General features: G+C 43.1%; 3 protein-coding genes and 1 long non-coding RNA gene across 10 annotated transcripts; 3 read left to right on the forward strand and 1 right to left on the reverse strand.

Annotated features, from left to right (window-relative positions):
• Positions 1–3,639: 3,639 nt before the first annotated feature.
• On the reverse strand, positions 3,640–8,535 carry LOC112269757. Its single transcript, XR_002961724.1, has 2 exons — positions 8,263–8,535; positions 3,640–4,637 (listed from the first exon to the last, which is right to left on the reverse strand). It is a non-coding gene; the product is annotated as an uncharacterized LOC112269757 (long non-coding RNA).
• Positions 3,732–7,784, forward strand: LOC100832806 (protein NRT1/ PTR FAMILY 8.3). 5 transcript variants are annotated; one of them, XM_010230611.3, is made up of 7 exons: positions 3,732–3,998; positions 4,311–4,408; positions 4,506–4,587; positions 4,870–4,969; positions 5,114–5,331; positions 5,920–6,476; positions 6,906–7,784. In XM_010230611.3, exons 1-7 carry the CDS (start codon positions 3,747–3,749, stop codon positions 7,726–7,728), a joined length of 2,130 nt encoding a protein of 709 aa, XP_010228913.2. In that variant the 5' UTR covers positions 3,732–3,746; the 3' UTR covers positions 7,729–7,784. The 5 variants fall into 5 exon arrangements, with proteins under 5 accessions (XP_010228913.2, XP_003558411.1, XP_010228914.1 ...); XM_010230612.3 differs by having other exon boundaries at positions 3,864–3,998; positions 4,322–4,408; XM_003558363.4 differs by lacking the exon at positions 4,311–4,408 and having other exon boundaries at positions 3,861–3,998.
• A 40-nt stretch (positions 8,536–8,575) lies between the features above and the next one.
• Positions 8,576–14,601, forward strand: LOC100833117 (protein NRT1/ PTR FAMILY 8.3). The gene is made up of 5 exons (XM_003558364.4): positions 8,576–8,778; positions 10,637–10,736; positions 11,683–11,900; positions 12,657–13,213; positions 13,583–14,601. The coding sequence occupies exons 1-5, from the start codon at positions 8,722–8,724 to the stop codon at positions 14,403–14,405; spliced, it is 1,755 nt and encodes a 584-aa protein (XP_003558412.1). The 5' UTR covers positions 8,576–8,721; the 3' UTR covers positions 14,406–14,601.
• A 295-nt stretch (positions 14,602–14,896) lies between these two features.
• LOC100828861 (protein NRT1/ PTR FAMILY 8.3) lies at positions 14,897–22,670 on the forward strand. 3 transcript variants are annotated; one of them, XM_003561801.4, is made up of 5 exons: positions 14,897–15,227; positions 19,231–19,330; positions 19,658–19,875; positions 20,687–21,243; positions 21,613–22,670. In XM_003561801.4, the coding sequence occupies exons 1-5, from the start codon at positions 15,150–15,152 to the stop codon at positions 22,433–22,435; spliced, it is 1,776 nt and encodes a 591-aa protein (XP_003561849.1). In that variant the 5' UTR covers positions 14,897–15,149; the 3' UTR covers positions 22,436–22,670. The 3 variants fall into 3 exon arrangements, with proteins under 3 accessions (XP_003561849.1, XP_024312586.1, XP_010228915.1); XM_010230613.3 differs by lacking the exon at positions 14,897–15,227 and adding an exon at positions 16,080–17,052; XM_024456818.1 differs by lacking the exon at positions 19,231–19,330 and having other exon boundaries at positions 15,086–15,227.
• Positions 22,671–27,501: the final 4,831 nt, after the last annotated feature.

Genomic DNA, 27,501 nt, shown 5'->3' on the forward strand with positions numbered 1-27,501 from the left:
TCCAAGGAAAGCAGGGCAGGGAGTGGTTTCCGTTCCGTGCTCCACCCTTTCCTACCGCGCCCACCGGCTCGCGCCTTCGGGCATGACATTATGGGTGCACTGTGATGCACTCCAAAGTGCCAAACCAGAGTACCCAGCCACCCAGCCGTCCAAAACTCTAAACAGATTTGGGCTAGTTCTTTTCTTTTCTTTTTTTGAGCCCTTAACCTTGCTTGTAATTTCTTCCAGAGCTTCCCCGTAAAAAAAATTAAAAAAATCTACCAGTGCTGCAGCCTGCACGTAGCATCGCTCGCTCAAAAACGTTGCACACACTTGCACCGCCTAGGTGCACGTTTGCCTCGAGCACTATAGCAGCGGGTCAGGTCCGTCCGGTCCGCTGGTACAGAGCCGGCAGACGTGAAGCCAAAAGGAGCAAAACGGGAAAGCTCTGCCTCGTGTGCAACTGCTCGTCGCAGCATTTTCCTTTCTTGGCTGCACCTACCGAATGATGCAAGTTTTACGATGGTTGGCGATTTTAAGAGCCGTCCAACCTAATAGATCCAACGGTGGAGAAATAGTACTAAAACAAAAGTACTGAGAAGTACTGAAAAGTAACAAAATTATCGATATGCAGAAAGAGTAAGTACCAAATTATCGATATGTAGGAAGAGGAAGAGAAAGTACAGAGAAATACTGAGAAGTACTGGAAAGTAACAAAATTATCGATATGTAGGAATAGAAAGAGGAAGTACAGAAAGCACCAAAATTATCGATATGGAAAGTACTAAAACAAAAATTGTCACGCAGGAAGAAAAACAAAATCCGCTTTGGATCGTGCTGGCTAGCATATGTAAAATTTGGAAGAACTTGAGATTCGTATATGCTGACCTCCATACATTACGGACCACGGCATAGGAAAAAAAATAAATCCAAATCCGTATTCCCACTCTTCTGCTACTAATTGCATGCCTTACTGCAACACAGCGAAAAGCATTACGTAATCAAGGATGCCATAACACGCACGAAACCAGCAATCGCCCGCAGGAAATTTCGGTCGTTCTTTGTGAAAAGAAAGAACACTTCAAAGGGTGTACGTGTTGACAAATTACGAGGTTCTCGATATTGTCGATGGAGTCAGAGGCAGGAAGGGACGCGGCTACTAGACAGCAACCGAATAGAATTATTCCGTGTTTGAAACTGGGGAAGGTCCTAATAGAGCAGTTTTCCGGTTCGGCCAGTTACTACTACCTCGAATGAACATTGACATTGGCATGCACCAGCTGCACATCTGCCTTCCCCAGTTGGGATCATGCTGATATCTTTCCTGATCTTTTATGTATGGCTTGCCCCTTGCCAATAAGCAAGGAATCAGAGGACTTTTTTTTATGCTATGTGTAGCTTCAACCGACCATGCATGTCGCCTCAACTTTTCACAGTTGAATCATCTCTACATGGATGATGGATGGTGCTTCAAACTCCCTTTATGATAAAAGCTCCATAAATATTATTTTAAAAGTTTTTAAAAAACCTCTAAAAATAGCTAAAGTGATGTTCTATACATGCATAGAATTACAACTCCAAACTCAATTGGCTTTAGCATCAGATTTTTTCTTCTTCTGATGAATAGAGATTCTTCACTGCTTAACACTATTTAATTGCATATTTTTGTTCTTAATTCTTTCGAAATGGCTTGCCCCTTGCCAATAAGCAAGGAATCAAATGACTTTTTTAATGCTATTTGTAGCTTGAACCGACCATGCATGTCGCCTCAACTTTTCTCAATTATATTTACTTGGAGAGAAAAGGGCAAAGGCCCCATTCAGTTACCGGAACGAAACAATGTTCACAGTTGAATCATCTCTACATGGATGGTGCTTCGAACTCCCTTTATGATAAAAACTCCATAAATATTATTTTTAAAATTTCAAACAAATCTCTAAAAATAGCTAAAGTGATGTTCTATACATGCATAGAATTACAACTCCAAACTCAATTGGCTTTAGCATCAGATTTTTTCTTCTTCTGATGAATAGAGATTCTTCACTGCTTAACACTATTTAATTGCATATTTTTGTTCTTAATTCTTTCGAAATGGCTTGCCCCTTGCCAATAAGCAAGGAATCAAATGACTTTTTTAATGCTATTTGTAGCTTGAACCGACCATGCATGTCGCCTCAACTTTTCTCAATTATATTTACTTGGAGAGAAAAGGGCAAAGGCCCCATTCAGTTACCGGAACGAAACAATGTTCACAGTTGAATCATCTCTACATGGATGGTGCTTCGAACTCCCTTTATGATAAAAACTCCATAAATATTATTTTTAAAATTTCAAACAAATCTCTAAAAATAGCTAAAGTGATGTTCTATACATGCATAGAATTACAAGTCCAAACTCAATTGACTTTAGCTTTCTGATGAATAGAGATTCTTCACTGCTAAACACTATTTAATTGCATATTTTTGTTTTTAATTCCTCCGAAATGGAATTGAACTTCAATTTCAAATTTTGCACATTGCTCTACTGGAGCAGGCCAGCGGGGACCATTCAAGGTATTGTAATCTGGTGCTTGAAGCTTAAGAGGTCGTTAGCCTCAGGAAGGGAGATTGCGATTGCAAAGTTGAACGATCGCAAAATAGGGTTAGTCATGATCGATTTAGTAAAAATCCAGATGATAAGTATGAAATTAATAAGCCATTGGTGTTCAAAATGAACCAAAATATTAATTGTATTATAAGAGCATTTCTAGAATTTATACATTATTTTGGATTTCTAGGCCAAAATTTGAAATTTGAGCATTTTGATGCTTTATTTGCCCGATCGGTACTGACTTGTGGGTCTACGCAGTCAGAAATGTGGTTAAGAGCAAGCAAGCCAAAGATTTGGGCTATTAGGTACAACCAGGTCCTAGAGTGGTGGGTATGTGAAACTTCTTCAGAAAGTTACGGTAAATATGTAAACTGATGTTGGGATCGCAATGATTGGGGTTTCGTGATGTTTACTCTATCATCTATGATGTCAACAAGAACCTTATAGAAGAAAGTAACCGAAACACAAAAAGGGCAAAACTTTTCACGTCACCATGCATTCTTAGCTTTCAGCTCCATCGGTTTCACAAGCACATCGGCCTTTTCATGTTAGCACACCAAGTCTATTACATAATTGAGAATCACCATGCATTCTTAGCTGTCAGCTCCATCGGTTTCACAAGCACATCGGCCTTTTCATGTTAGCACACCAAGTCTATTACATAATTGAGAATCTTTTTCTGCCAGGTGGTGCACCGCCCTGAGCGGATGCGTGTGTGACTGTCTGGGCTCACAAGTCAGTGTTAAGTAGGCAACGAAATAATCGAATTGAGATGGTAAGCATGGAACTTGAAGTTAACAAGTCATTAAATATTATCCTGAAACCTTGGTCAAAATGAACATATTTTGATTGTACTGAAAATTCAAATTTGAGGCTCGGTTAAGTCGAAGGCTTGCTATGTTTAACCGTCCCTAGAGTGGTGATACAATGTGATTTTTTTCTTCCAAAAATTACGGTAAATAACATCAGAATCGCAACGATTGGAGTTACGTGACATTTAATATACTCAATCCGTTCCATAATTCTTGTCTCAAATTTATCAAAAATGGATATATCTATTCCTAAAAAGTGTCTATGTAAGATTTCGATAAAAATTATTATGGGACCGGAGGAGTATGTTGGAAAAGCCGGTAGAAAAGAAACTGAAACACAAGAAAGAAAATAAAACGCACGGCATCATGCATTCTTTTAACTGTCAGCTCCACCGGTTTCACAGGCAGAGAGAGGCCTTTCTAAAGTCTGCACTCCAAGTCTGCTACTCAAATCAAGCTCAGGCGCTGCGCCTGCGTCCACCTAGCTGCCAGGTGGTGCACCGTCCCCTGCGGCTGCGTGGTGCATCTCCCTCCTCGCCCTGCTTCCTCTTCCTGCAGTCGCGCTCTCCGGTCTCGGGATCTCCGCTCAAATCAAGCTCAGGCGCTGCGCTCTCGCAAGTGAGTAACCCGCCAAATTACCACATGCAGTTCGTCTCCGATTATATTTGTATGCGCTTCCTCTTTGATGCGGGGGAAGGTTTGGTTTGGGTAGGAGGTTGAGATTTGAGAACCAACCGGAGGAGTCAGTTGGCACTTGGCACACCTGCCAAATCTGAGCTGCAGAGTTATTGATACCTGTTGTGTACCAAGTGTACTCTATATGTCTGATAATCGATGCTGTTTTTTCTTTTGCTGTCCTTATTTTCCTCATATTTTGTATGTCTCGTGGTCTGTAGCATATTAACATATTTGTGTATACTCGATTGTGAGATCAAAAGCAGTTGGAAAGAGCATCTCACCCGATTTGCCTGTTGTTGGGGCCACTGTTTTTTAATTGCTAATTTTGGGTGCTGTGAAGCAGCATCATTGTGAGTGAGACATCCAACCTGCAGCTCCACCTTTTTGTCATGCCATCTTCTTCGTTCCTCCTCTTGCTTTCTCAGGACATCAACCTCGTTTCTTCAGGTTGCAAGAGAACAAAGTCATGAACTCCATGGACCACTTTGACAAGAGCCCTCTGCTGGAAGGAAACAACTCCTCGCAAGAGGTTTCTGTCTCCCTCTCTCTTGCCTGTGCAATTTTTATGCGTGTTCATTTCTGCACATGTACTCAACCTTTGCCCGTTAGTTCATAAGCACATCCATTTTTAGACGAATTATTTCCAGCGTGTAACTATAATACTAGTATTTAGCTATTACGAACCACCCCTCTGTTCATAGTAATTAGCCATTATGATTTCTTTAATGAACATTTCTCTACTGAATCGTATTTGCAAAATCAGATGGTGGAAACTATCATTATGGTTACTTTTGCTTTACGTGAAATGCAGAATACCGCAGAATATACAGGTGATGGATCTGTTTGTGTCAGTGGGCATCCTGCTTCCAGAAAACATACAGGGAGCTGGAAGGCCTCCTCCTTAACCATAGGTTAGTATTGCAAAATGCTGCTGTATAATTAACCTTCTATTGAGACCTGGATGGTTAAATACCTGTACACATTTAATTTTGAAGATGATATTTCATTCTGTATTCAATGCAAGATCCAACAGATAACAAACTACCTTGTTGCAGTCTGTTCATTCTGCTGTTACCTGGCCTATTCTTCAATTGGAAAAAATCTAGTCAGTTATCTCACCAAAATCCTACAAGAAACAAATTTGGCTGCTGCAAGAGATGTTGCAACTTGGCAAGGTACTAGCTACCTCGCGCCTCTGATTGGAGCATTCATTGCTGATTCATACCTGGGAAAGTACCGGACTGCTCTGATCTCGTGCACGATTCTCATTATTGTAAGTGCTACAGATAACTCATGCCTATTAAAATTTAAATAACTAGAAAAAGTACCACTCTCTTTCTCCCCTTCTCTTATTTTTTGAAGCAAGCACTGTCAAAGGAGATCCTAGTTACACTGAAAGAGTGAAAATTTCATTTTTAGTACATGATATCTTGATGTTCCAAAGGATGAACAATGCGGGTGCCACCGGTTTCTAGAATGATGTGTTCAAATGAATGTATGTGTCGGCACATCTTATAAATATGATTTGTGAATTCAACACAACTTTTCCCCGAGCATGCTTCTAAATGCACATTATTTCGTACTATTAGAGGGACATAAAAAATTGAGCAATGCTACAGCTCCTGAAAAAGCATAGTAACAAAGGTGGTGCCAACAAAAGAAAAGAAAAGAGCAGCTATAAAAACTAAAAGGCCTAAGATAACAGCAACCAACCTACAGTCCTAACCAAAAAGAGAATAAGAGATCAAAGATATTTCTTCACCTTTTTTCTTCTTCTTGTATGTGCAATTAACAGTCAACACTTGAGCTCAGTTTCCTTCACATGTTTGTTTACTTTGGTTTTTCCATTCTGTTGATCTAGGGAATGATGATATTGCTTCTATCAGCAGCACTTCCATTAATTTCTATTGGTCCTCAAGCTTGGAGTGTTTGGGCAGATCCAATCTCTTCTCAGTACATCATATTCTTTGTTGGGTTGTACATGGTTGGGTTAGGGTATGGTGCACAGAGCCCTTGTGTTACATCTTTTGGAGCCGATCAATTTGACGACACTGATGAAGTGGAGAAAATAAAAAAGAGCTCTTTCTTCAACTGGCACTATTTTGCGATCAATACTGGTTCATTGATCGCAGGGACTGTAATTGTGTGGGTCCAAGAACATGAAGGTTGGCTCTGGGGTTTTACCATTTCTACACTATTTGTGACTATAGGTATCGGTATTTTTTTCTTGGGATCCATTGTGTACAGATTTCAGAAACCTGGAGGAAGTCCCCTTGCAAGAATTTGCCAGGTTGTTGTTGCAGCTACTCGGAACTTCGATAAAGTCTTGCCATGTGATTCCTCAGCTCTTTATGAGTTTCTGGGGCAGGGTTCAGCAATCGAAGGCAGCCGGAAATTGGAACATACAACCGGACTTGAGTAATACTCTATGCTGAGATTTCAACTCTAAAGCTATAAGCTATGCATTCGTTTTTTTCCTTGCATTTCCATTCAAGTATAGTTGATTAGTTGATTTTCTAAGAATCTGTTATCTGAACTTATATTTGAATTACAAAGGGAAATATTAATAAAAATTATATGGTGGTTCAAAAGCAAGTGCCAAAATTTGTACTTCCTCCGTCCAACAAAGGATGTCTCAACTTTGACTAAATTTGCATGCATTTTATACACTAAGTCATGTCTAGATACATCCAAATTTTGACAAACTTGAGACATCTTTTGTTGGACGGAGGGAGTACAAAATATCAAATCATTTTCCCTTCTGTTGCAGTATTCAGGGGAACTAAAGTGTCTGACCAAGTATAACTCTATAATTCGTGAGGTAGTAACATTTTCTTTCGCATTTAGGTTCTTTGATAAAGCTGCAATTGTGACATTATCAGACTGTGAATCTCCTGGCCCAAGTAATACATGGAAGATTTGTACTGTCACTCAGGTGGAGGAGTTAAAGATTCTGATCAGGATGTTCCCGATTTGGTCAGCAATGGTACTATTCGCTGCAGTTCAGGAACACATGTTTTCAACATTTGTAGAGCAAGGGATGGTAATGGACAAACACATCGGCTCTTTTGAAATACCAGCTGCATCCTTCCAATCTATAGATACTATTACTGTCATTATGCTGGTTCCAGTTTATGAAAGAGTCCTTGTTCCAGTATTAAGAAAATTCACTGGCAGACCGAATGGCATTACGTCACTGCAACGAATAGGGATTGGTTTATTTTTCTCCATGTCCTCAATGGTGTCAGCAGCATTGGTAGAGAATAATCGGTTGCAAATTGCACAGGCAGAAGGCTTGGTGCACCTCAAGGAAGCTGTTCCAATGAGCATCATGTGGCAAGGACCACAGTACTTCCTGCTAGGTGTAGCCGAGGTGTTCTCTAACATAGGATTGACTGAATTTTTCTATGATGAATCACCAGATGCCATGAGAAGCTTATGTATGGCATTCTCACTTGCTAACATCTCGGCTGGAAATTACCTTAGTTCATTTATCCTCTCTCTTGTGCCGGTGTTCACAGCTAAAGGAGGCAGCCCAGGGTGGATACCTGATAACTTGAATGAAGGGCATTTGGATAGATTCTACCTGATGCTGGCTGGGCTGAGTTTGCTAAATCTGTTTATCTTTGTATTCAATGCTATGAGGTACAAATGTAAGAAGGCTTCATGAGTGTCGTTGACATTTGCCATTATAATAAAAAACAACTTTCAAGAGTTTAGATACCATATGTGAGGCCCTACATTTGTTCTAAAGTGCGTTTTTATTTGGGAAAAAGACATAAGTGTCTGAATTTGCCGGTTAGATTTTATTAATGGATTATTCCGTTGCAACTTGGCAACTTGCCAGTATGTGTTTGGCACAAAACTACCTGTAAATGTTTTGAGTGAGTTTGAGCTTAAGGCATCCTACTCATACTGAATTCGGACCTTAGGTATGGCAAATGGTGCGAAGAAATTGTACTGATTTGACGGAAGAATCTGAAACTGTACAGTGGTAGGGCTCATCTGCAAGACTGCAAATAGGGCCAAACTTGGTGCCCGAATTAGGTTCCTTCTTCAAATGCAACCGGACTGATTTGTTCATGAAAATGACTCCTGAACTGAATCATTTTCTGCTTCGGATGATGCAACAGCAGTTGTCTGATTCGCGCGCGGAGCCGAACAAAAATGTAAAAACATGGGCGCAACAAAAGGAAGGACTGACCTGCCGGTAGACATCGCTGCCCCGCTCTTCCTTGGCACCAGCCACCAGATCCAGTCGCTTTCCGCTTCGTGGCGACCGGCCGTCCGCCGTCGCCTTCCGCGACGCGTGGCTTCCTCGCAAGCAGATAAGGGAAAATAATCGCATCTAAGTCCTCGAAAAACTGCGGATTGTTTCGAGAAAAAAGGTTTTTAAGCCGCGAGAAAAAAGAAACTTAAAAAAGTTGCACGAAGTCACCTCTGTTGAAAAGTTGCAATTACAGAAGTTTAGAAGGTCACGGATGCAATATCACCAATAAAAATGGCGACCGAATCCCCTGCCGTGCCGGAGGCAGCTGCAGCAGATAAGCTTGTTTCGTCGTCGCTCTTCCTCCAATAGCAGTTGCACTTGTCTCCAAACAAAAAGGGAATCGCAAGTCCCTTCAAAGTGGGGACAGCGCTCGGAGGTTCCAACGCCGCATTCATGGGGTCGTCCCTGGAGGAGCAGCAGATCCTGCTGGTGCGCGCGACGCAGCCGGAGGTACTCCCGTCTTCTCATCCTCCCTCCATGAAATTTCTGTTGGCTCTGCTTCTTTGTTCCATTCAACAATCCGTAGGGTTGCTGGTTCTCTAATCTCCTGCTAGTTTCTTGCGTTAGTTGTATATTCAGTAATGCTTTAATTGGCTGCAATCGCGAGAAAAAGGAATATAAAATAATATACCTCGATTCCCCAGTTCTTGTATTCTTGGGTTATCGTACAGCTCGAGTGGATTGGCGTGCACTTCTTTGATTGTTTGCTCAAAGCAAAATGGTCTCAGCGACGAAAGTACTTCAAGGGGATATTTTGCGGGGTTAGGGGTGACTGTCTGACAGACGAGGCCCACAGGAAGACGCCTAAATCCCGACCCTGTATTTTTTGTTTTGCCGGGAGATATTACCGCAACTCACTATGTCCCATATTAAGTGACTTTATATTACATGTATCTAGACGCTTTTTAGGCATATATACATCAATATTTGGATAAATTTGAGTCACTTGATATGAGACGGAGGGAGTATTGAATGTACTGTATTATATTGGAACACGCAACTGTTCTGAGCACTGCAGATCGATTGACTTGTAGAAGTACTTAAGAGGTAAACAAATCGGGTTCTCCTGAAACTAGATTTGCTTGTTGGGGTGAACTTCGATGAGTTGTGTTGCTTGAGAGTTGAGAAGTCTGATGGTTAATTTGACTGGTACGTTCTTTGATGGTTTGATTGGAACACGTGAAGTTGACAGGGTTACAGATGTTTGACTGAAATGTAAATGACTGGAGCATCGTCGACTCATAGTTCTATTCTGCATTATTGTCTCTTTCGATCAACTTACCCATGAAAGGAAAACAACAAAGTAGTTGTCATTGAGCTATTCCAGGTGACTACGTAATAAAAGTAGAACATGCCAATATTTGAGTTTATATGCATCCAGTGGCGGAGCCAGCCTATCAATGGAGCCTGGGCAAAGCTCATGTCCTTCTTCTGAACTAAAATTTGCCCACAAAACTCTGTCAATTTTAATCACCATGTTTAGTTATTCTGATGGGGGATCAGCAGGTGAGCCCGGGCAATTGCCCAGGGTAGCCGGGCGGTGGCTCCGCCCATGTATGCATCCATATTTGAAACGTGTACTAATTTACATTTACAGAAAATGTATTCTATTGCTATTCTGAACTACAGCTGTAGTATTATAGAGTAAAATGAAGGTAAACATAACATTATGAAGTTGAAAATTAGCTCCATCACTGAAATTTTCTAGATGTGTAACTCTTTGTCCTGGATATCTCAGATTTTTTTTCAGTATTCATTTTTTTCTTGAGAATATACACCTTGTGCATATGTACACCCTCCTAAATTTCAAGCATGTGGGATGTTCTTATTTGCATGTCTCGTGAATCTACAATTATTCTGAAGCCACAATGTTTTCACCTTTCTTGTTTATGTTCATGCTGCGCTGAAGGCTTCAAGTGCATCATGTTATATTGATTCTGAGAAGATCAGCTATCTTACATTGTTTGCCTTACATAAGTGTTCAATATGAGAATTTTGAATCATATTTTCTGCAATTAAATGTTGTGATCTATCCTAGATCGTTTGACTATGGAATCCATTATTATGTTTTTGAAAGAAATCTGTAGGAGATACTCTGCCAGAAAATATATTAAAGAGAGAATTATGCTGTGATGAAATCCTTAATTTTTTTTGTCACTGTTCTGTGGATTTATGTTTTTTTGTTTCATTCAACAGTTTGCATGCCTCTTTTTTGCCCCAATTTTGATGATGTTAGAAATCTCCCAGTTGTCAAACCATTTGTAGATTAATCATTAACTGAAAAGAGTTTTAATTCAATCAATTGCAGAATTTTGATGAATACACAGGCGATGGCTCAGTTGATTTCAGGGGTCACCCTATTTTAAAGCATAATACAGGCAATTGGAGAGCATGCTCATTGATTCTCGGTAATAATTCATCCATAACTCTTCATTAAGAAACAGTGTAGCCAGTTTTTTCTCTTTAGGGATGAAGACCATTTAGATTGGTTGTATCCTTTTGTCTTTTTTTTTCTCGAACACGCCGAGTGGCGTGTCATTTTCATTAAGAAGGAAGCGCAAGAAGCGCGAGTACAAACAAAGGCAACAAAAGGTGAGACCCAACGGGCTCAAAACAAGAAAAAAGAGAGAACGGGAAAAAAAGGCAAAGCCACTATACAGGGAGGGGGGGAGGGCCTAAATCCAGAGGCCGCGCATGGAGGGGAGGTGATTTAGTGCGCGTGCACCAGCGGCATGCCACAGATCAGCGTCCACAAGGATGTCCTCGACAAGGCGAGACACCACCGGCCTAGCGCCTTCAAAGATGCAACCGTTCCGAAGCTTCCAAAGGCGCCAAAGGGAGAGAGTGAGGAGTGAACGTGCAGCCTTTACTTTACCCCTGAGCCTCCGGGCGCCAGCCGCAAGCCAAGTCTCTAGGGACTCAGAGGGGCACGGGAGGCAGCAAAGGGCATTCGCCTTGGAGAAGACCTCATGGAGAACCGACTTCGAAAAGGGGCAGTCCATAAGGATCCTTTTGTCTTTTTTTTCTCGAACATGCCAAGAAAGCGCAAGAAGCGCCAGTACAAACAAGGCAACAGCAAAGAGACCCAAAAAGGGCTCAAAGAAAGGAAAATAAAAGAAAGAAAAGAAGAAGAAAAATATCCTTTTGTCTTTATGAAAGTTTAACTTGCAATTGATTGAATTAAAACTCTCTTCAGTTTAAAGTCCATGGTACATGAAAGTCTTTTATGCCCTAAACATCAGAAACATATGCTTTTCTACTTACATATATTGATTATTCCACTCCCTATTGATTATATCAAATATCAAATGTTGAATTCAATTGATATTTATTTATTTATTTATTACATGATAGGAACTGAAGTGTGTGAACGTTTGGCTTACTATGGGATCTCAAAGAGTTTGGTTACTTACCTTTCAACAAGACTACATCAAGGCAATGTCTCTGCAGCTAGAAACTTCACAACCTGGCAAGGAACTTGTTACCTCACACCACTTATTGGAGCAACCTTAGCAGATTCATACTGGGGAAAGTACCAGACTATTGCTGTTTTCTCAACAATTTACTTTTTGGTAAGTTGCAACTAACCAAATACAAATGTACTTCTGAAATTCATACCGGGAGGAACATTAGATAGTTTCCTCTTTTCTCATTGGTTTACTTGGATCGGTTGTGTATTACTCCCTACTTTCCACAAAGAATGACGCGCACACATTTCGAGGTTTTACTTTGACCAACAATTTTACTAAGGATATGGGGGTTACATGCTACAAAAGTTATATCATTGGATTCGTATTTAAAAACGTTTCGAACAGTATAAAATTTATAACATATAATTTACTCAGTACGATCCATAATAAGTGTCTTTTACTAACTCCAAGACACTTATTATGGACCGGAGGGAGTACATATGATTGGTCTAATTGTTGGTCAAAGTTCGACCTTCAAATGCGTGCGTGCCATTCTTTGTGAAAAGGAGGGAGTAGTTTGGATATGTTGATCTCTTAATGAACTAGGTTCCTAATAATTATGTCATGGTGCTTGTTGGATAAAATCATGTCATGGTGCTATGCTGCTATTTGGTATTTCTTCATGGGTGAGAGGTTAGCTATAGACAGTGTCGATGTAGTCATATAAAGCTTATCTCATGACTAAGGTTATGATTGTATGCATAGTAATGAGTTCAGACATGCATACGTATTTGTAAACCTACTTTTCCCAGCTATGAATCTAATGTCCCACTTACGCGCTTGTTTGTGCTGATATATTGTGCTTGTTTGGGCTGATATATTGTGCTAATGACTACTCTATGTGCATTTTAATTGAAGGGGATGGCAGCATTGACACTTTCAGCATCAGTTCCTTCTCTCCAGCCCCCTCAATGTATTGGATCTTTTTGTCCACAACCAGCCTTACCACAGTATCTGATATACTTTATTGGACTGTACATGATTGCTTTAGGGGCTGGAGGTATCAAGCCATGTGTTTCATCCTTTGGTGCTGATCAATTTGATGATACCGATCCAGTTGAGAGAACAAGGAAAGGCGCTTTCTTCAACTGGTTTTATTTCTCCATAAACATTGGTTCATTGATCTCTGGCACGGTTCTTATTTGGGTACAAGAAAATTGTGGATATAGTATTGGATTCGGAATCCCTACTTTCTTCATTGCCTTGGCGATTGGAAGCTTTTTTCTAGGCTCGGAGATATATAGATTTCAGATACCTGGAGGAAGTCCGTTTACCAGAGCATGTCAGGTAGTTGTTGCAGCCATTCGCAAACGAAATGTTGATTTGCCAGTTGATAGTTCTCTTCTCTATGAGTGCCATGGTAAGACGTCAGCGATCGAGGGGAGTCGCAAGCTGGAGCACAGCAGGGAATTCAGGTACTTTTCTTGGCTATTCTTGATGACCGTTTGCTATCCAAGATGTTCGCTTCTAGCAATTAATAAGGAAACAACCAATCAGATAGTGTAGTTCAGATTTCTATTTTGAGAGGGGGAAAAACATATGTTTTAGTTCAAGAAAATAAAAGATAATAAGTATTACAATGTAACAAATTTGACATAGATTTGCAAAGTATACCACCTTTATGGTCTGACATTGAGATGCCTGCAAGCTTGTGTCTTGGGACTTCTTCCTGGACACAACAACTTTTTTTCAGAACCACGACAGGTAAACCTACCACCAGAAATGAGTACTGTGCAAAGACTTGCATGCACCCCTTGACCTAATGCATTATCTTTCCTCTACAGTTTCCTTGACAAATCTGCAGTCATTTTGTTGAGTGAACATGACGGTTGTCATAATCCTTGGAGGCTTTGTACTGTCACACAGATTGAAGAGCTCAAAATACTGATCAGGATGTTTCCAATCTGGGCAACAGGCATCGTGTTCTTCACTGTGTGTGCTCAAAATTCATCCATGTTCATAGAACAAGGAATGGTCCTCAACAACAAAGTTGGATCTTTTAAAATCCCGCCAGCCACCCTCTCATCCTTGGACGTGATCAGCATTGTTGTTTGGGTCCCTATCTACGAGAGGTTCATTGTGCCGCTAGCCAGGAAATTGACCGGTAAGGAGAGGGGCCTCTCGGAACTTCAGCGCATGGGGATCGGTCTATTTGTGTCGACCATCGCTGTGGCAGTTGCAGCATTAGTCGAGATTAAGCGTCTAGAGAACGCGAGATCAGAGGATCTGATCCATGAGAAGGTGCCTGTTCCCATGAGCATTCTTTGGCAAGCTCCTCAGTATCTGCTGATCGGTGTTGGTGAGGTGTTCACGTCCATCGGGCAAGCCGAGTTCTTCTACAACCAGTCTCCTGATTCCATGAGAAGCATGTGCTCTGCTTTTGCCCTCGTCACCGTGTCTCTCGGAAGTTATCTAAGCTCGTTCATACTGACCCTAGTGTCATATTTCACGACGCGAGGGGAACAGATGGGGTGGATCCCTGATAACCTTAATGAAGGCCATCTTGACCGCTTCTTCTGGCTCGTAGCAGGCCTCAGCTCTCTGAACTTCCTTGCTTTCATTTATTTTGCACAGCGATATAAGTGCAAGAAAGCTTCTGTACTTTAATATATTGCTTCTGTTTCATTTTCTCTTTGCTATTGTTTATTGTGCAGTGAGATGTATGTATATTTCTTAAGTCAACCAGCTGCAATGTACAGTCTTTTGTAATGTACTGTTGCAACTTGCATCCTCTATGATGCTTGGATGGATTACTCTCTCTCTGTTTTTTGTAACTTTGACAGTGAGAATAGTTTACTCTTTACTCTTCCGTTTTGTTAATGAAGCATGTAACCATGTCGGACATTCAGTTGCTCACCCCAAGTATCTAGGATCTCTTTCCCGATTACAAACCTGTAATGGTGGGTAAGCATTTTAGTGCGCTCGAGTGCTTGACTTGACGCATTACAAATTATAATCGTCCGAGATCAACTGATTTCCTGAATTTATTGTGGAAGCATATTGTGGAACAGTGATTAGGATCGGTGCGCTGCTAGTGGCCAGAATTCAGGAAACCGGAACATCTTATAAAAAGCAACGGAATGAGTATTTTGTGACGCCGATCAGCACCGGGTCATTACAAATTCATGAATGGCACTGCAGGAAAAAAAACAAGGATGTTTTGCCAATACACAAGTTCGAGATAAGATGGCGACCAATAACCCACTCTGCAGGATAAAATAGCAGCAGATAAGCTTGTTTCGCCGTCACTAGTTTGTACTATTCCAAACAAATCTCCATTCATTTAGGCTTCAAAGTTTTCTTTGAAGGAAACGGCCCTCGGAGAGCTACCAGCCTACCAACGCCGCATTCATGGGGTCGTCGTCCCTGGAGGAGCTCGAGGACGGGCAGCAGATCTTGCTAGTGCGCGCGGCGCAGCCGGACCCGGAGGTACGCAGTACGCCCGTCTTCTCATCTTCCATCCATGAAATTTCTGGTCGTTCTACTTGTTTTGTTTGTTTCATCAAGAATCAAAGAATCCCTAGGGTTTTTGGTTCTCTAAATCCCCTCTAGTTTCTTGTTTCGGTTGTGTATTCTGATCGATTGTAATTCGTAACAGCGCTTTAATTGGCCACAATACAATCGCTAGAAAAAGAGGAGGGAATATACATCGATTGCCCAGTCCCTGGATTATTGAGTTCGAGTAAAGCTCGAGTGGATTGCCTTTTTTTTTTTTGAGAATAAGCTCGACTGCTCGAGTGGATTACCAGGGCAACTTTTTACGTGTAACTTTCTTTTCATAGGCCTGAACGGATGAGGCCCGTGTGGCCCAGAATTGCCGATCGCATCTCCAGACGTCGGCCCCATCGTGAAACAACGCAGCGCCGCCCTGTTCTGTGCCGTCAACTCCCCGGCTGCCACCATAGATCTCTCCCTCGTCTGCTCGTCAGGGTCGCCGCCATGCACGCCCGCTTGAACCCCCTGCGTTTGACTGAGAGGATTGCACCGCATTACACCGCTTGACCGGACCGCTGCTTGATCCCTCCTACCCGGCCGTGCACTAAATTCACTTGCCGACGCCAGTAGCTTCGTGCCGAGGGGGGTAGTGTCGCGGGGACGCTATAGACGAAGCATCCGGTACTCATGCCGGTGAGCAGGAGCGCGAAATTTCTGGACTGGGAATTGGCAATGGGGCGGCTGGGGCCTGGGGCGTTCTGCACTGCGCCGGAGCACCGGAAACAGAGTTGGTCTCGTCGTCTCACCGAGGAAGCTGGCGGCAACTGTTCAATCTGTACTGACTTGGGCTTCTATTGTTGCAAGTTTTTTCTTCCGATTTTGACCTTGAAAGCACTACTGCTCTTGTTTACTGCTCAGGTTTTGACCACCAGTATGAATTAGTATAGATCGTTGGATCCACATCAGTAGACGGCTCATAGCGAATTGGAGGTACCATAAAAGTCCCATGGAACACACACTCTATTCTGAGGATTGTAGGTCGGTTGACCTGTAGTCGAGGATTTAAAAAGTGAATAAATCGGTTTGCCCTGAAACTAGGTTTGCTTGTTGGCATGAACTTTGCTGAGTTGTTTTAATACTTGAGAGGTCTGATGGTTAATTTGACCTAAGTTCTTCCATGGTTTGATTGAAACACATGGAGTGGAATTTATTACACACATGTTTGACTGAATGTTAATGATGGAATGCTTTAGTTATATTCTGGATACTGTCTTTTCGGATCAAGTTATCCGCGAAAGGGTACCATCAAGGTATTTGTCAGTGAGATATTTGAGGTACCACATAATGAAAATAGATATGTAATATTTGTAGTTATATGCATCCATAGTTCAAACGTGTAATGACTCCGTACTAACTTACACTCACAGAAAGTATATTCTGTTATTATTAGTGTTCTTAGACTATAGTGGTGATAATCTCGTTAATTCGTCGTCGGTTTGTAGACCGGTAAGCTGTGCTGGTTTGGGCATTTTGGATCTCCGCATCATCACCACTGGCAGGTTATGTTGGATGTGGCATTGTCGAGTTGCATCTGAAAAACCGGGGTCATTTGCCCCTCCCTTATGTTTGCACTGAACGGGCAGTATATTTTTAATGCCCATGTCAAGGTTCAGATTGGTGATGGGAAAAACTCCTTTTTCTGGGAGCACAAATGGATTGATAGCACTTCTATTGAAGAGATTGCCCCGACCTATACAATATTCGATTCCCCCGGCTGTTAGATCATCAAGGTCGGTCGCAGATGCCCTTCAAAATTCTGGTTGGTTATTGCACATTCGCAAGCCTTTACCGATCTCTACTTTTAAACAAGTTCTAGATTGTTCATCTATGGAGTCAACTATTAATTTCAAATATTCAGTGAGGCAATTTGCCAATTTATGTTCTTTTTGTTTTGTTCAACAGTTTTGCATACTTCTTTTTTCCCTGACTTCGATGATGATATAGAAAGCTCCCACTTGTCAAATGATTTGCATATCACAAAAGGAGCAGCGAACCCTAGCGCCCCGCGAGCCGCTCCTGCGACTCACGGGGCGATACCCCGCCGCCACCCCCAACCACCCCCTCCTCCGCCCATCCCTCTCCCTGCCGCTGCCGTCGGCGGCCGCCGGCCGGCCCGCGGCGGCGGCAGGGCCTTCCAGCCGCTGTCATCCCATCTCCTCCTCTCACGCCTCTTCTCTCCCCTCTTCTCCCACGCGCGGCGGCATGTTTCCGGTGACGGGGGCCAGATACGTGGCGGCCTGGGTCCGGCTCGAGGAGGTGCTAGCGCGCGGTCCTCGCGCAGCGACCTGTCTGGCGGCAGCGGCCCGGTCTGTGGCGGTGCAGCCACGACTCCGGCGGGAGGGCTCCGACCGGTGGCGGCGCGGGCACGGGGGCCAGCTGCGCGGCGGCCTGGGTCCAGCTCGCGGAGGTGCTGGCGCGCAGTCCTCGCGCGGCAGCCTGATTTCAGCGACAGCAGCCCGGTCTGTGGCGGTGTGGCCGCGACTCCGGCGGGAGGGCTCTGACTAGTGGCGTCCAGGTTTGGCATTTTCTTGGTCCTGCGAGCGCCGCTGCTGCTGGTGCCGCGCTGTCGGTTGGACAGTGCACCCAGCGCCGGCAGGGTGCTCCGACGTGCATCACTGCTGTTGCTGGGCGGCAGGCCGTGCTTTCGAGGGTCTGGTTGGAGGTTACGGGGGGTCTCGGGAGATGGCTCAGGAGGCGTGCTTGGTGCGTGTTGGCCGGCTTGGCTGGCCACACGTGGTTGGCCGGTGCCCGGAGGGAAGCGGGTGTTGGTGTGTGGCCTGATGTGGTCGTCGGCGTCGCTGCAGGTTGTGCGGCGCGCTCCTCTGCGCCCATCCGACGGCACCCCGTGCCTTGCAGCTGGCACTTCGCCGAGCTCTAGCTTGGGGTGTTGTCGTGTGCACTGGTAACTGCAAATCTGGGCGTTCCTGCCGCGGGTCTGGGTTGGCTTGTGCACAGGCCATTTGGGCCATGTGCCAACTCCTTCCGGAGTTGGGATTGTGGCCAGTGCGTGCGCCTTGTTGCGCGACATGTGGTGGCCTTTGATGGTCAGACGGTGGGCCATCTAGGTTCTTGCACTTGTGGGTTGTCGGCGTTGCTTAGACTTTGTTGTTGTACGGGTTGCCGCGGGTACTTTTGTTTTGTCGTGGTGCTCCGGGCGAAAACCTAGCCTGAGCTTCTTTGGTGCCAACGACGGCGACACTCTAGGGCGTCGTTCCCTCCTTGGTGGCGTCGTCGAGGAGCCTCGACCAACCTCCATCCCCTGTGGTCCAATCCTTCGGGTGAAAAGCCAGATTTGGCTAGCCAAATCGGATGACGGTGGCGTTGTTGACGTCACTCCCTTGTTGGAGGCGTTGTTCTTGGAGGATAACACTTGGCTGGAGTTTGTTTCCGCGGAATATGCCTTGGCTCCAGCAAGCAGGCCTTGGTCACACTGGCATCGGGCAAGTGCGCTACCTTGGACGGCACGGTTAGTGGTTAGCGGAGGATCCCATGCTACGGCATCTTGGTCGCATGGGTGCACTCGACAGGTATCGACCGACGAAGCTGGACGTTTGTTATGACCAACAGGGGAGCGGTGAGATATGGCGGCGCAATGTTCGGGATGAGCGCGACGATCGGCGCCCCGAGGCTTCTGCAGTTGACGAGACGCCTCACGGGCTTATCTTCGAGTTCTGCGAGGCTGGCGGGCCGCGGCGCCTTCGCTATCCTGTACTTTTGTGTTTTTGGCATTTAGGCCTGTGGTTGTTTAATGGCGTTGGTTGTAATGATAGTTTAGCGGTCGTTGGTCGTGTTCTTGTTTTGAGTGATTGGTTGTGTTGGCCTGTTCTTGGGCTTGTAAATACTTTCTTTCTATCAATGCATCGAGACGCAAGCTTTGTGTTTTCTCGGAAAAAAAATGATTTGCATATCAATCATTAATAACTTTCTCTCCTCACAGAATTTGGATGAATACACAGGCGATGGCTCGGTTCATTTCAGAGGTCACCCTATTTTAAAGCATAATACAGGCAATTGGAGAGCATGCTCATTAATTCTTGGTAACAGTTCATCTAGAGCTCCCCATCGAGGAACAATGTGACTATTGTTTTTTCTTTGTTAGGGATGAAACCATTTAGATTGTTCATATCCTCGTGAGAATATCTTTACAAAAACATATTCAGATTTGATCTGCAAAATTTATGCTTGCGATTCATTGAATTGGAACCCTTTTCAGTTTAAAGTCTATTTCAGCATATGTCAGCTGAAGACTCTATGTTAACACGGAACTATTTTATGCCCTAAACATGAGAAACATAAGCTTTTGTACTCTATGATTATGTCAAAGGTTAAATTCAATTGATATTTATTTATTTCTTACATGATAGGAACTGAAGTGTGTGAACGTTTGGCCTACTATGGGATCTCAAAGAGTTTGGTCACTTACCTTTCAACAAGACTACATCAAGGCAATGTCTCCGCAGCTAGAAACTTCACAACTTGGCAAGGAACTTGTTACCTCACACCACTTATTGGAGCAACCTTAGCAGATTCATACTGGGGAAAGTACAGGACTATTGCAGTTTTCTCAACTATTTACTTTCTTGTAAGTTGCAACTAACCAAATACAAAAATGCACCTTAAGAAATTCATACTCATAGAGAGATCAATTTTTTTTCTCAAGGAGGGCATCCCCCGGCCTCTGCATCTTTCGATGCACACAGCCGCAATTTTATTAAAAATGCCTTACAAAAGAAGTGTTCATCATTCAGATATACAAGCCAAGAGTGGCCAGCAGCTCATGTACCACAAAGCCTGTTATTAGCACAACACTCAAATAGCTTGAACAAGTCCAGTGCAATCATCTCCAAACAATTTCACCCGTTGTCCATAGAATCCTGCAGGTCCACATGCTGCATTAGGGACCAAGTACAGATCCAATCCAATGTGGCGTTAGATGGATAACCTCCAATTTTTTTGTTAAAGCAAGATCACTCCGACAATTCCATATAGACCAACAAACAGCTCATGCACCCGTCAGAATAAGCGATTAACTGGTCTACTTAACCCCGTAATCCACCTCCCAGACATAGTCCAGATATTTGTCCCTTTTTCATTGGTTCACTTGAATGAGTTGTGTATTAACGTTTCATGGTTTGTACATGTTAATGAATCAAGTGCCTAGACATGGTGCTATTTGCATTGGTATTTCTTCATGGATGAGAGGTTAGGGAGCATATATGACTTATCTCAGGACTAAGATTATGATCATATGTATAGTAGTGAGTTCAGATATATTTCCCAACATGATATATAACTAGCCTATTTGTCCTAGTTGTGAATCTCATGTCCGCCTACATGCTTGTACCTGCTGATATATTGTGCTAATGACTCCTTGATGTGCATTTGAATTGAAGGGGATGGCAGCATTGACACTTTCGGCATCAGTTCCTTCTCTCCAGCCCCCTCAATGTATTGGGTCATTTTGTCCACAAGCAAACCTACAACAGTATCTTATATACTTTATTGGACTATACATGATAGCTTTAGGGGCTGGAGGTATCAAGCCATGTGTTTCATCCTTCGGTGCTGATCAATTTGATGATACTGATCCAGTCGAGAGAACAAAGAAAGGCGCTTTCTTCAATTGGTTTTATTTCTGCATAAGTATTGGTTCATTGATCTCTGGCACTGTTCTCATTTGGGTACAAGAAAATTGTGGATATAGTATTGGATTTGGAATCCCTACTTTCTTCATTGCCTTAGCTATCGGAAGCTTTGTTCTCGGTTCAGAGATATATAGATTTCAGGTACCTGGAGGAAGCCCGCTTACAAGAGCATGTCAAGTAGTTGTTGCGGCCATTCGCAAGCAAAATGTTGATTTGCCAGTTGATAGTTCTCTTCTCTATGAGTGCCATGGTAAGATGTCGGCTATTGAAGGGAGTGGCAAGCTGGAGCACAGTAGTGAATTCAGGTACTTTTCTTGGCTATTCCTGACAATCATTTGCTGCACAAGATGTTATTACTTATACCAAATTAATGTGGAAAAAACATCCCGATAGTGTAGTTCAGATTGCTATTTTTAGATTAAAAACATATCTTTTGAAGTTCAAGAAAATAAAAGATAATAAGTATTAAAATGTAACAAAGTTGGCATAGATTTGCTAAGTATGTTACTTTTTTATCTGGCTTGACATGCCTGCAAGCTTGTATCTTGGGACTTCCTGGACACAGCAACGTTTTTAGAGAACCATGACAGAGGTAAACCTTACACGAGATGTGAGTACTCTGCAAAGAAAGACTTGCATATCCCCTGACGTGATGCATTATCTTTCCTTTGCAGTTTCCTTGATAAATCTGCAGTCATTTTGTTGAGTGAACATGGCGGTTGTCATAATCCTTGGAGGCTTTGTACTGTCACACAGATTGAAGAGCTAAAAATACTGATCAGGATGTTTCCAATCTGGGCAACAGGCATCATGTTCTTCACCGTGTATGCGCAGAATTCATCGATGTTCATAGAGCAAGGAATGGTCCTCAACAACCAAGTTGGATCTTTTAAAATCCCGCCAGCTACTCTCTCCTCCTTGGACACGATCAGCGTGGTTGTTGGGATCCCTATCTACGAGAGACTCATCGTGCCGGTTGCCAGGAGATTGACCGGTAAGGAGAGGGGATTCTCAGAGCTTCAACGCATAGGGATCGGTCTGTTCGTGTCGACCATCGCGGTGATAGTTGCAGCATTGGTCGAGGTCAAGCGCCTGGAGAACGCGAGAACTGAGGGTCTGATCCATCAGAATGTGCCTATTCCCATGAGCATTCTTTGGCAAGCTCCTCAGTACCTGCTGGTCGGCATTGGCGAGGTGTTCACGTCCATCGGACAAGCTGAGTTCTTCTACAACCAGTCTCCTGATTCCATGAGGAGCCTGTGCTCGGCTTTTGCCCTGCTCACCGTGTCTCTTGGAAGCTATCTTAGCTCGTTCATACTGACCCTAGTGTCATATTTCACGACGCGAGGGGAACAGATGGGGTGGATCCCTGATAACCTGAACGAAGGCCATCTTGACCGCTTCTTCTGGCTCGTAGCTGGCCTCAGCTCTCTGAACTGTCTTGCTTTCATTTATTTTGCACAGCGATACAAGTGCAAGAAAGCCTCTGTACTTTAATATCTTGGCTTCCCTTCGCTACTGTTTATTGTACAGAAAGCTGCATGTAGATTCCTTTCATCAACCAGCTGCAATGTACAGTCCCTTCTGTACTGTTCAGTTGCATCGTCTGTGATGCTTTTTTGAATGTAGCAAAGCTGGAATGTACAAAAGATTACAATTAGGGTGTCATCTCACTATTAGCTACTCCGTACTAAAAGTTCCAGCTTATGGTGAGTACCATCTCCTTTTCTTATGACCTTTAGAAGAGAGGCGTGCCACAACTTCTTCCTTCCTCTTTTTTTTTTTTTGACCAGTACTTCTTCCTTCCTCTGTGATGGTTGGATAAAACTTTTTTATATCAACTTGGACGGTGGGAACATTTTACTGTATTTCCTTTTCTTAATGAAGCATGGAACCACGTGGAAGCACGTAGTTGGCTTGCACTAACACACATGTTGTCTTAATCATTTCAGACTTTCAGTTGCTCACCTCAAGTATCTAGGATCTCTGTCCTGATCACAAATATGTAATGGCGGGGAAGCATTATTGTGCACTCGAGTTGCTTGAACTAACGGATTACAAATTGTAATCCTGCGAGCTGGAACCAGGAAACCTGTTATATCGACCATTCCAGTTGCTGATCTCGATCTTGGGATCTTGGAAAGTACACAAGATCAACTGAGTATTGTGGAAAAATGACTAGGATCGGCGTGCTGCTAGTGCTCAGATCTGGACACAGCCGTTACAGCTATCTATCGAAACAGCGGTGGGGTAGCACTACGGTCCCCTAAGTTGCTTTCTCTATTTACTGGTAAAAAAAAAGTTGCTTTCTCTATTTCAAAAACAAACCACTTTCGATCACTTTATCTGGACACAAGTACATGCATCTTTCTTATTCCTGAGCTAAAAATTTCCTGTTAACACGATCTATCATTAATTGAATTACCATTTGCGGTTTGATTCCCCACATACATGTTGTTTTACATTTTGACGGCCTATGGTGATACAATTTTAACCATTATTTTCCATACAAATATGATTAGTTATATGTAAATGATAAAACTATTTACTTGTGATGAATAAAGTGACCAATATAGATTTTTATATATTAGTAGTCGATGTTAGAAAAGTTCACTCGCATAAAAAAAGTTTGACTGCACTTATTCTTTCCAATCGATGCTTTATGATTGCCGGTAGGTATTTACACACCAAAGAAGGAAAACCTCATTATGATGTTTTGGTACATAATTAGAGAGTTTCCAAGAAATAATTAAATCTATATGTTGATGAATCATATCAAAACCTCGTGTTCCATTCCTCTAGCGACCACTTCTAGCAGGAGCAATTATTTTATTTGCAGTTGCAAGAGTAAATTATATCATAGTCCTATTAAAATTGACGAGGTGTCCAGTTACTCCTAAAATTACAAAATTGCATATTTGGGTCCTATTTTTATTTAAGTTGTTCGCCGCAGGTTCTAAATCACCCGAGAGACGCTAAGTGTCCCACGTGACGTTTTTACTACTGACACAGGATCCCACATAGGATGACTGAATGCATAAACATTATGCAAAAAATCCCTTGCTAAGGAGATCGATTGCATTGACGGCACTACTACAAAACAGTGCATATGTGACGAGACATCAGTGACGGGCCTTTCGTGCCCGTCACTGATGACCGTCATCAGTGACGGGCCTACCAAGACCGTCACTGATGACACACCATCAGTGACGGTCGCGTGCTTGCCCGTCACTGATGCCCCCTCATCAGTGACAGGACCCCTCATCGGTGACGGGCGCACACCACCCGTCACTGATGACCGCTCATCAGTGGCGGGCGTACCATGCCCGTCACTGATGACAACTCATCAGTGAAGGACGCACAACACCCGTCACTGATGAACCCTCGTTAGTGGCGGACGTACCACGCCCGTCACTGATGAAAAATTGCAAAAATCACAAAAAACACACACATCAGTGGCGGGCTCTACATCTAGGCCCGCCACTGATGACCTTGAAGACCTTTAAAAATTGAAAGAAATCATAACTAATTCATGAAAGATCAGAAAAATGTGATTCTTTGTTATGAAGTCTTTTTTTTTGCTTAACATAGTGGAATAATAATATCATATGGTAACATTTGAAAAATGACATATGTAGTGCAATCTTGTTATTTCCTATACTTGGACTTTAGGTTTTAAGCCAAATGACCAAAATTTTGTCGATTTTTGACCATTTATATGCCACAGTTCATGATAATGTATTCATTTTTTTCCACAAAGGTGCATCTTCTGATGACAAACAACACTGCCAAGGATCTTTACAAACGTGTGGTTTTAAATCCGATTTTCCATTTTTCAAATACAAAAAATTATATTTGGACCCATTAGTGACGACTGTTACAGTTGTGCCCGCCACTGATGTTACTCTGGGCCAAACCTGAGGCCCAACCCACCTCTTTCCCTGTAAAAGCTAACCCTAACCCGGTCACATGTATCTCTCTCCATCCCTCCCTCTCTACAGCTGCCACCCCTCCACCTCCCCCGATCTCTTCTCTTTCCCCCATCGGCCCCTCCTCTCCCTCCGTCTCCCCCGACCACCTCCATCTCCCCTGATCTCCTCAACCTCTCCCTCTCTACCGCCGCCGCCACCACTCCACCTCCCCCAGGTCTCTCTCTGTAGCGGGCCGGCGAGGCGTAGCCTGTACCCCGCCGCCTGCCGCAAGCACGGTCGCGCCCCCGCCCCGAAGCCCGCCGGCAGCTGCTCGCCTCGCTGCCCTTGCGCCGGATCCGAAGAGGCCGCCGCCCCCGGTATGCATCTCTCTGTCTCTCCCTGAATTCTTTCTAAAGTCTCTCTCTCTTTCCTAGCCGAATCTCTCTCTCACTTCTAAGATTCGTCTTTTTTGCAGAGCCACGTTGTCGGAGAACGGGAGATGAGGAAGCGGGAGAAGGGACGAGGAGGCGGCGCATGGCCCATGCTCGAGTTCCTCCGGCGGGAGAAGGGAGGAGGAGCCGATGGCCGGGACTAGCTAGGATTTGAGTTTTGTTCTAGTTTTTGTACTAGGGTTTCTGTCAAAATTGTTGTTCAATCCGTGCTCTGTGTTCATGCTTACCTATTTGTTGTGATTTGTTGCATCATTTGGTTAATTGGTTAGATTTGTGATATGGAGAAGCGATGAACGTGAGGGCCGGGAGGGCCATTTCTATTATTTTTTTATTTTTCCAAAACCTATATCAGTGTCGGTTGTATTTGGTGCCCGCCACTAATGAGTTACGCATCACCAACGGGCAGGCCGCCCGTCACTGATGCATATCAGTGACAGGAAGTTAGTGATGGGCAGCTCGCCCGTTACTAATATGCTTTTTCGACCGTTACTGATAACCATTTTTGTAGTAGTGCGGCCCCTCTCATCATTCATGACCCCTCATAATGTTGCTTGTGGCGGGGTCAGTTGGTACTCTTCTCCCTTCTTCTTGCCTGTTTTCCTTGCGGACGAGTTAGCGTGCAAGCTCCTATACATGGTGGTGGAGGAGGAGGACAGACATGAGAGGAGAGAAGAGGAAGATGATGGGGGCGGAGGGGTGGAGAGTGGCGGTGTAGCTTTCTATGATGGTGGTGGTGGTGTGTATGTGTGGGTGGGGGCGGGGGGGGGGGGGGTCCATGCTGGACCCAGGCCTTCTGTTTGTTCCGGTATACGATCGAAAGATCGTTTGGAGAGAAAAAAAAACGTTTGGGACTTACTTGACACTTCGCCAACAATAGTACAATTGCATATGCATTTTACACTATTTGCAATGTTATGCATCCAAATGCTCATACAGATAATCATTATACTCCATCTTCCTCCGTCGACTGCCCATCTAGTGTGATCGATGTATTTTATCGGTATAGCAACATGATCATGGTCTCTGATTTTTATTTTTTATTATAAAGGATAATGGTCTCTGATTTGGTTGCAGGCTTGCTGCAACAACGGACCTTCAATCTACCTTCTGATATATATACATGCAGTCCTTGAAAAGAAAAACTTCAAATGATCCAATTACTACGATTGAAAACAAAAGATTTTTTTTATGTTTTTTTTCTTTGCAGAAGTTACTGTTTTTTTGATTATTCACTAGCCACACAAATTTAGGAAAAAAAATTTAATACATGAGTTATTATTGTCCGACAAAAATCGCTTAACGTTAGTGTTTTTTTGTTTACTACAGGGACTTTTTGATTCACATGATTACTAAAACATAGGGGGGAAAAAGGGGGGGGGGGGGGGATGCAGGAATGAGCGAATGGATATTTTTGTCCAAATTGGTGTGCAAAATAATATTAAGAAACATGATAGATATACTAGAAAAATCTCATAAAAAGGCAAAGCATTCAACCTTCAATTTAAGAGATTGAAAATAACATTGCTCATTAGATCATGTCAACAACATTGCCTTTGGAATTGGGAAAACTTACCTACCTACCAGTACCTTTAAAAGTAGTACTAGCTAAGTGGACGCGTTGTATCATTTTTATTTTTCAAATGTTTTTCACGTAAGGAACCTGACATTCTTCTCTTGGACTTTTTCCCTTCTTTAATGGGATCCTATTTTCTAAATGTGTATGGAAGAGTAAGTACCGTGTCACTACCAACTATATAAGTAAAGAGATTGTAGTAAATACTTTTTACATAAAAAATGTGCCTTTCTTCTTCTGGACTATTTTTCCTCTTTATTGGGCCCTAATTTTCAGAAAACCTGATGTTAACTGTATACATGTAAGGAGTGTGCTAATTGTACACACGTAAGAAATGTGCTAACTGTATTAGTTTGAGGAGCCATAATTTTTTAAACTTCAAAGTTAGCATTAAACCCTACTCCCTCCATCCCATAATATGAGACACGCACGCATTTCTAAATTGTCAATTTAACTAACAAAATGTGAATTAAATAATTAAAAAAATTATATCATTAAAAAGTTCTTTCGACAATGAAACTGATGGTGGTTTTTGTTAAGAGAAATACATATTTAATTAATCAAACCAATGATTTAGGAATACGTGCGCGCCTGATGGAGGGAGTAATTTTTTAATGCGTGGAAGAA

The sequence above is a fragment of the Brachypodium distachyon genome, chromosome 1, assembly GCF_000005505.3.
Source record: "Brachypodium distachyon strain Bd21 chromosome 1, Brachypodium_distachyon_v3.0, whole genome shotgun sequence".
Lineage (NCBI taxonomy): Eukaryota > Viridiplantae > Streptophyta > Magnoliopsida > Poales > Poaceae > Brachypodium > Brachypodium distachyon.

Coding starts and splice junctions, on each gene's coding strand:
- LOC100832806 (XM_010230611.3), top strand. CDS start 3,747: ATGCATTCTTTTAACTGTCAGCTCCACCGGTTTCACAGGCAGAGAGAG. Junction 3,999..4,310: donor CAGGCGCTGCGCTCTCGCAA/GTGAGTAACCCG, acceptor CTCGATTGTGAG/ATCAAAAGCAGTTGGAAAGA. Junction 6,477..6,905: donor GAACATACAACCGGACTTGA/GTAATACTCTAT, acceptor TTTCGCATTTAG/GTTCTTTGATAAAGCTGCAA.
- LOC100833117 (XM_003558364.4), top strand. CDS start 8,722: ATGGGGTCGTCCCTGGAGGAGCAGCAGATCCTGCTGGTGCGCGCGACG. Junction 10,737..11,682: donor AGCATGCTCATTGATTCTCG/GTAATAATTCAT, acceptor ATTACATGATAG/GAACTGAAGTGTGTGAACGT. Junction 11,901..12,656: donor TCTCAACAATTTACTTTTTG/GTAAGTTGCAAC, acceptor TTTTAATTGAAG/GGGATGGCAGCATTGACACT.
- LOC100828861 (XM_003561801.4), top strand. CDS start 15,150: ATGGGGTCGTCGTCCCTGGAGGAGCTCGAGGACGGGCAGCAGATCTTG. Junction 15,228..19,230: donor CGGCGCAGCCGGACCCGGAG/GTACGCAGTACG, acceptor CTCTCCTCACAG/AATTTGGATGAATACACAGG. Junction 19,876..20,686: donor TCTCAACTATTTACTTTCTT/GTAAGTTGCAAC, acceptor TTTGAATTGAAG/GGGATGGCAGCATTGACACT.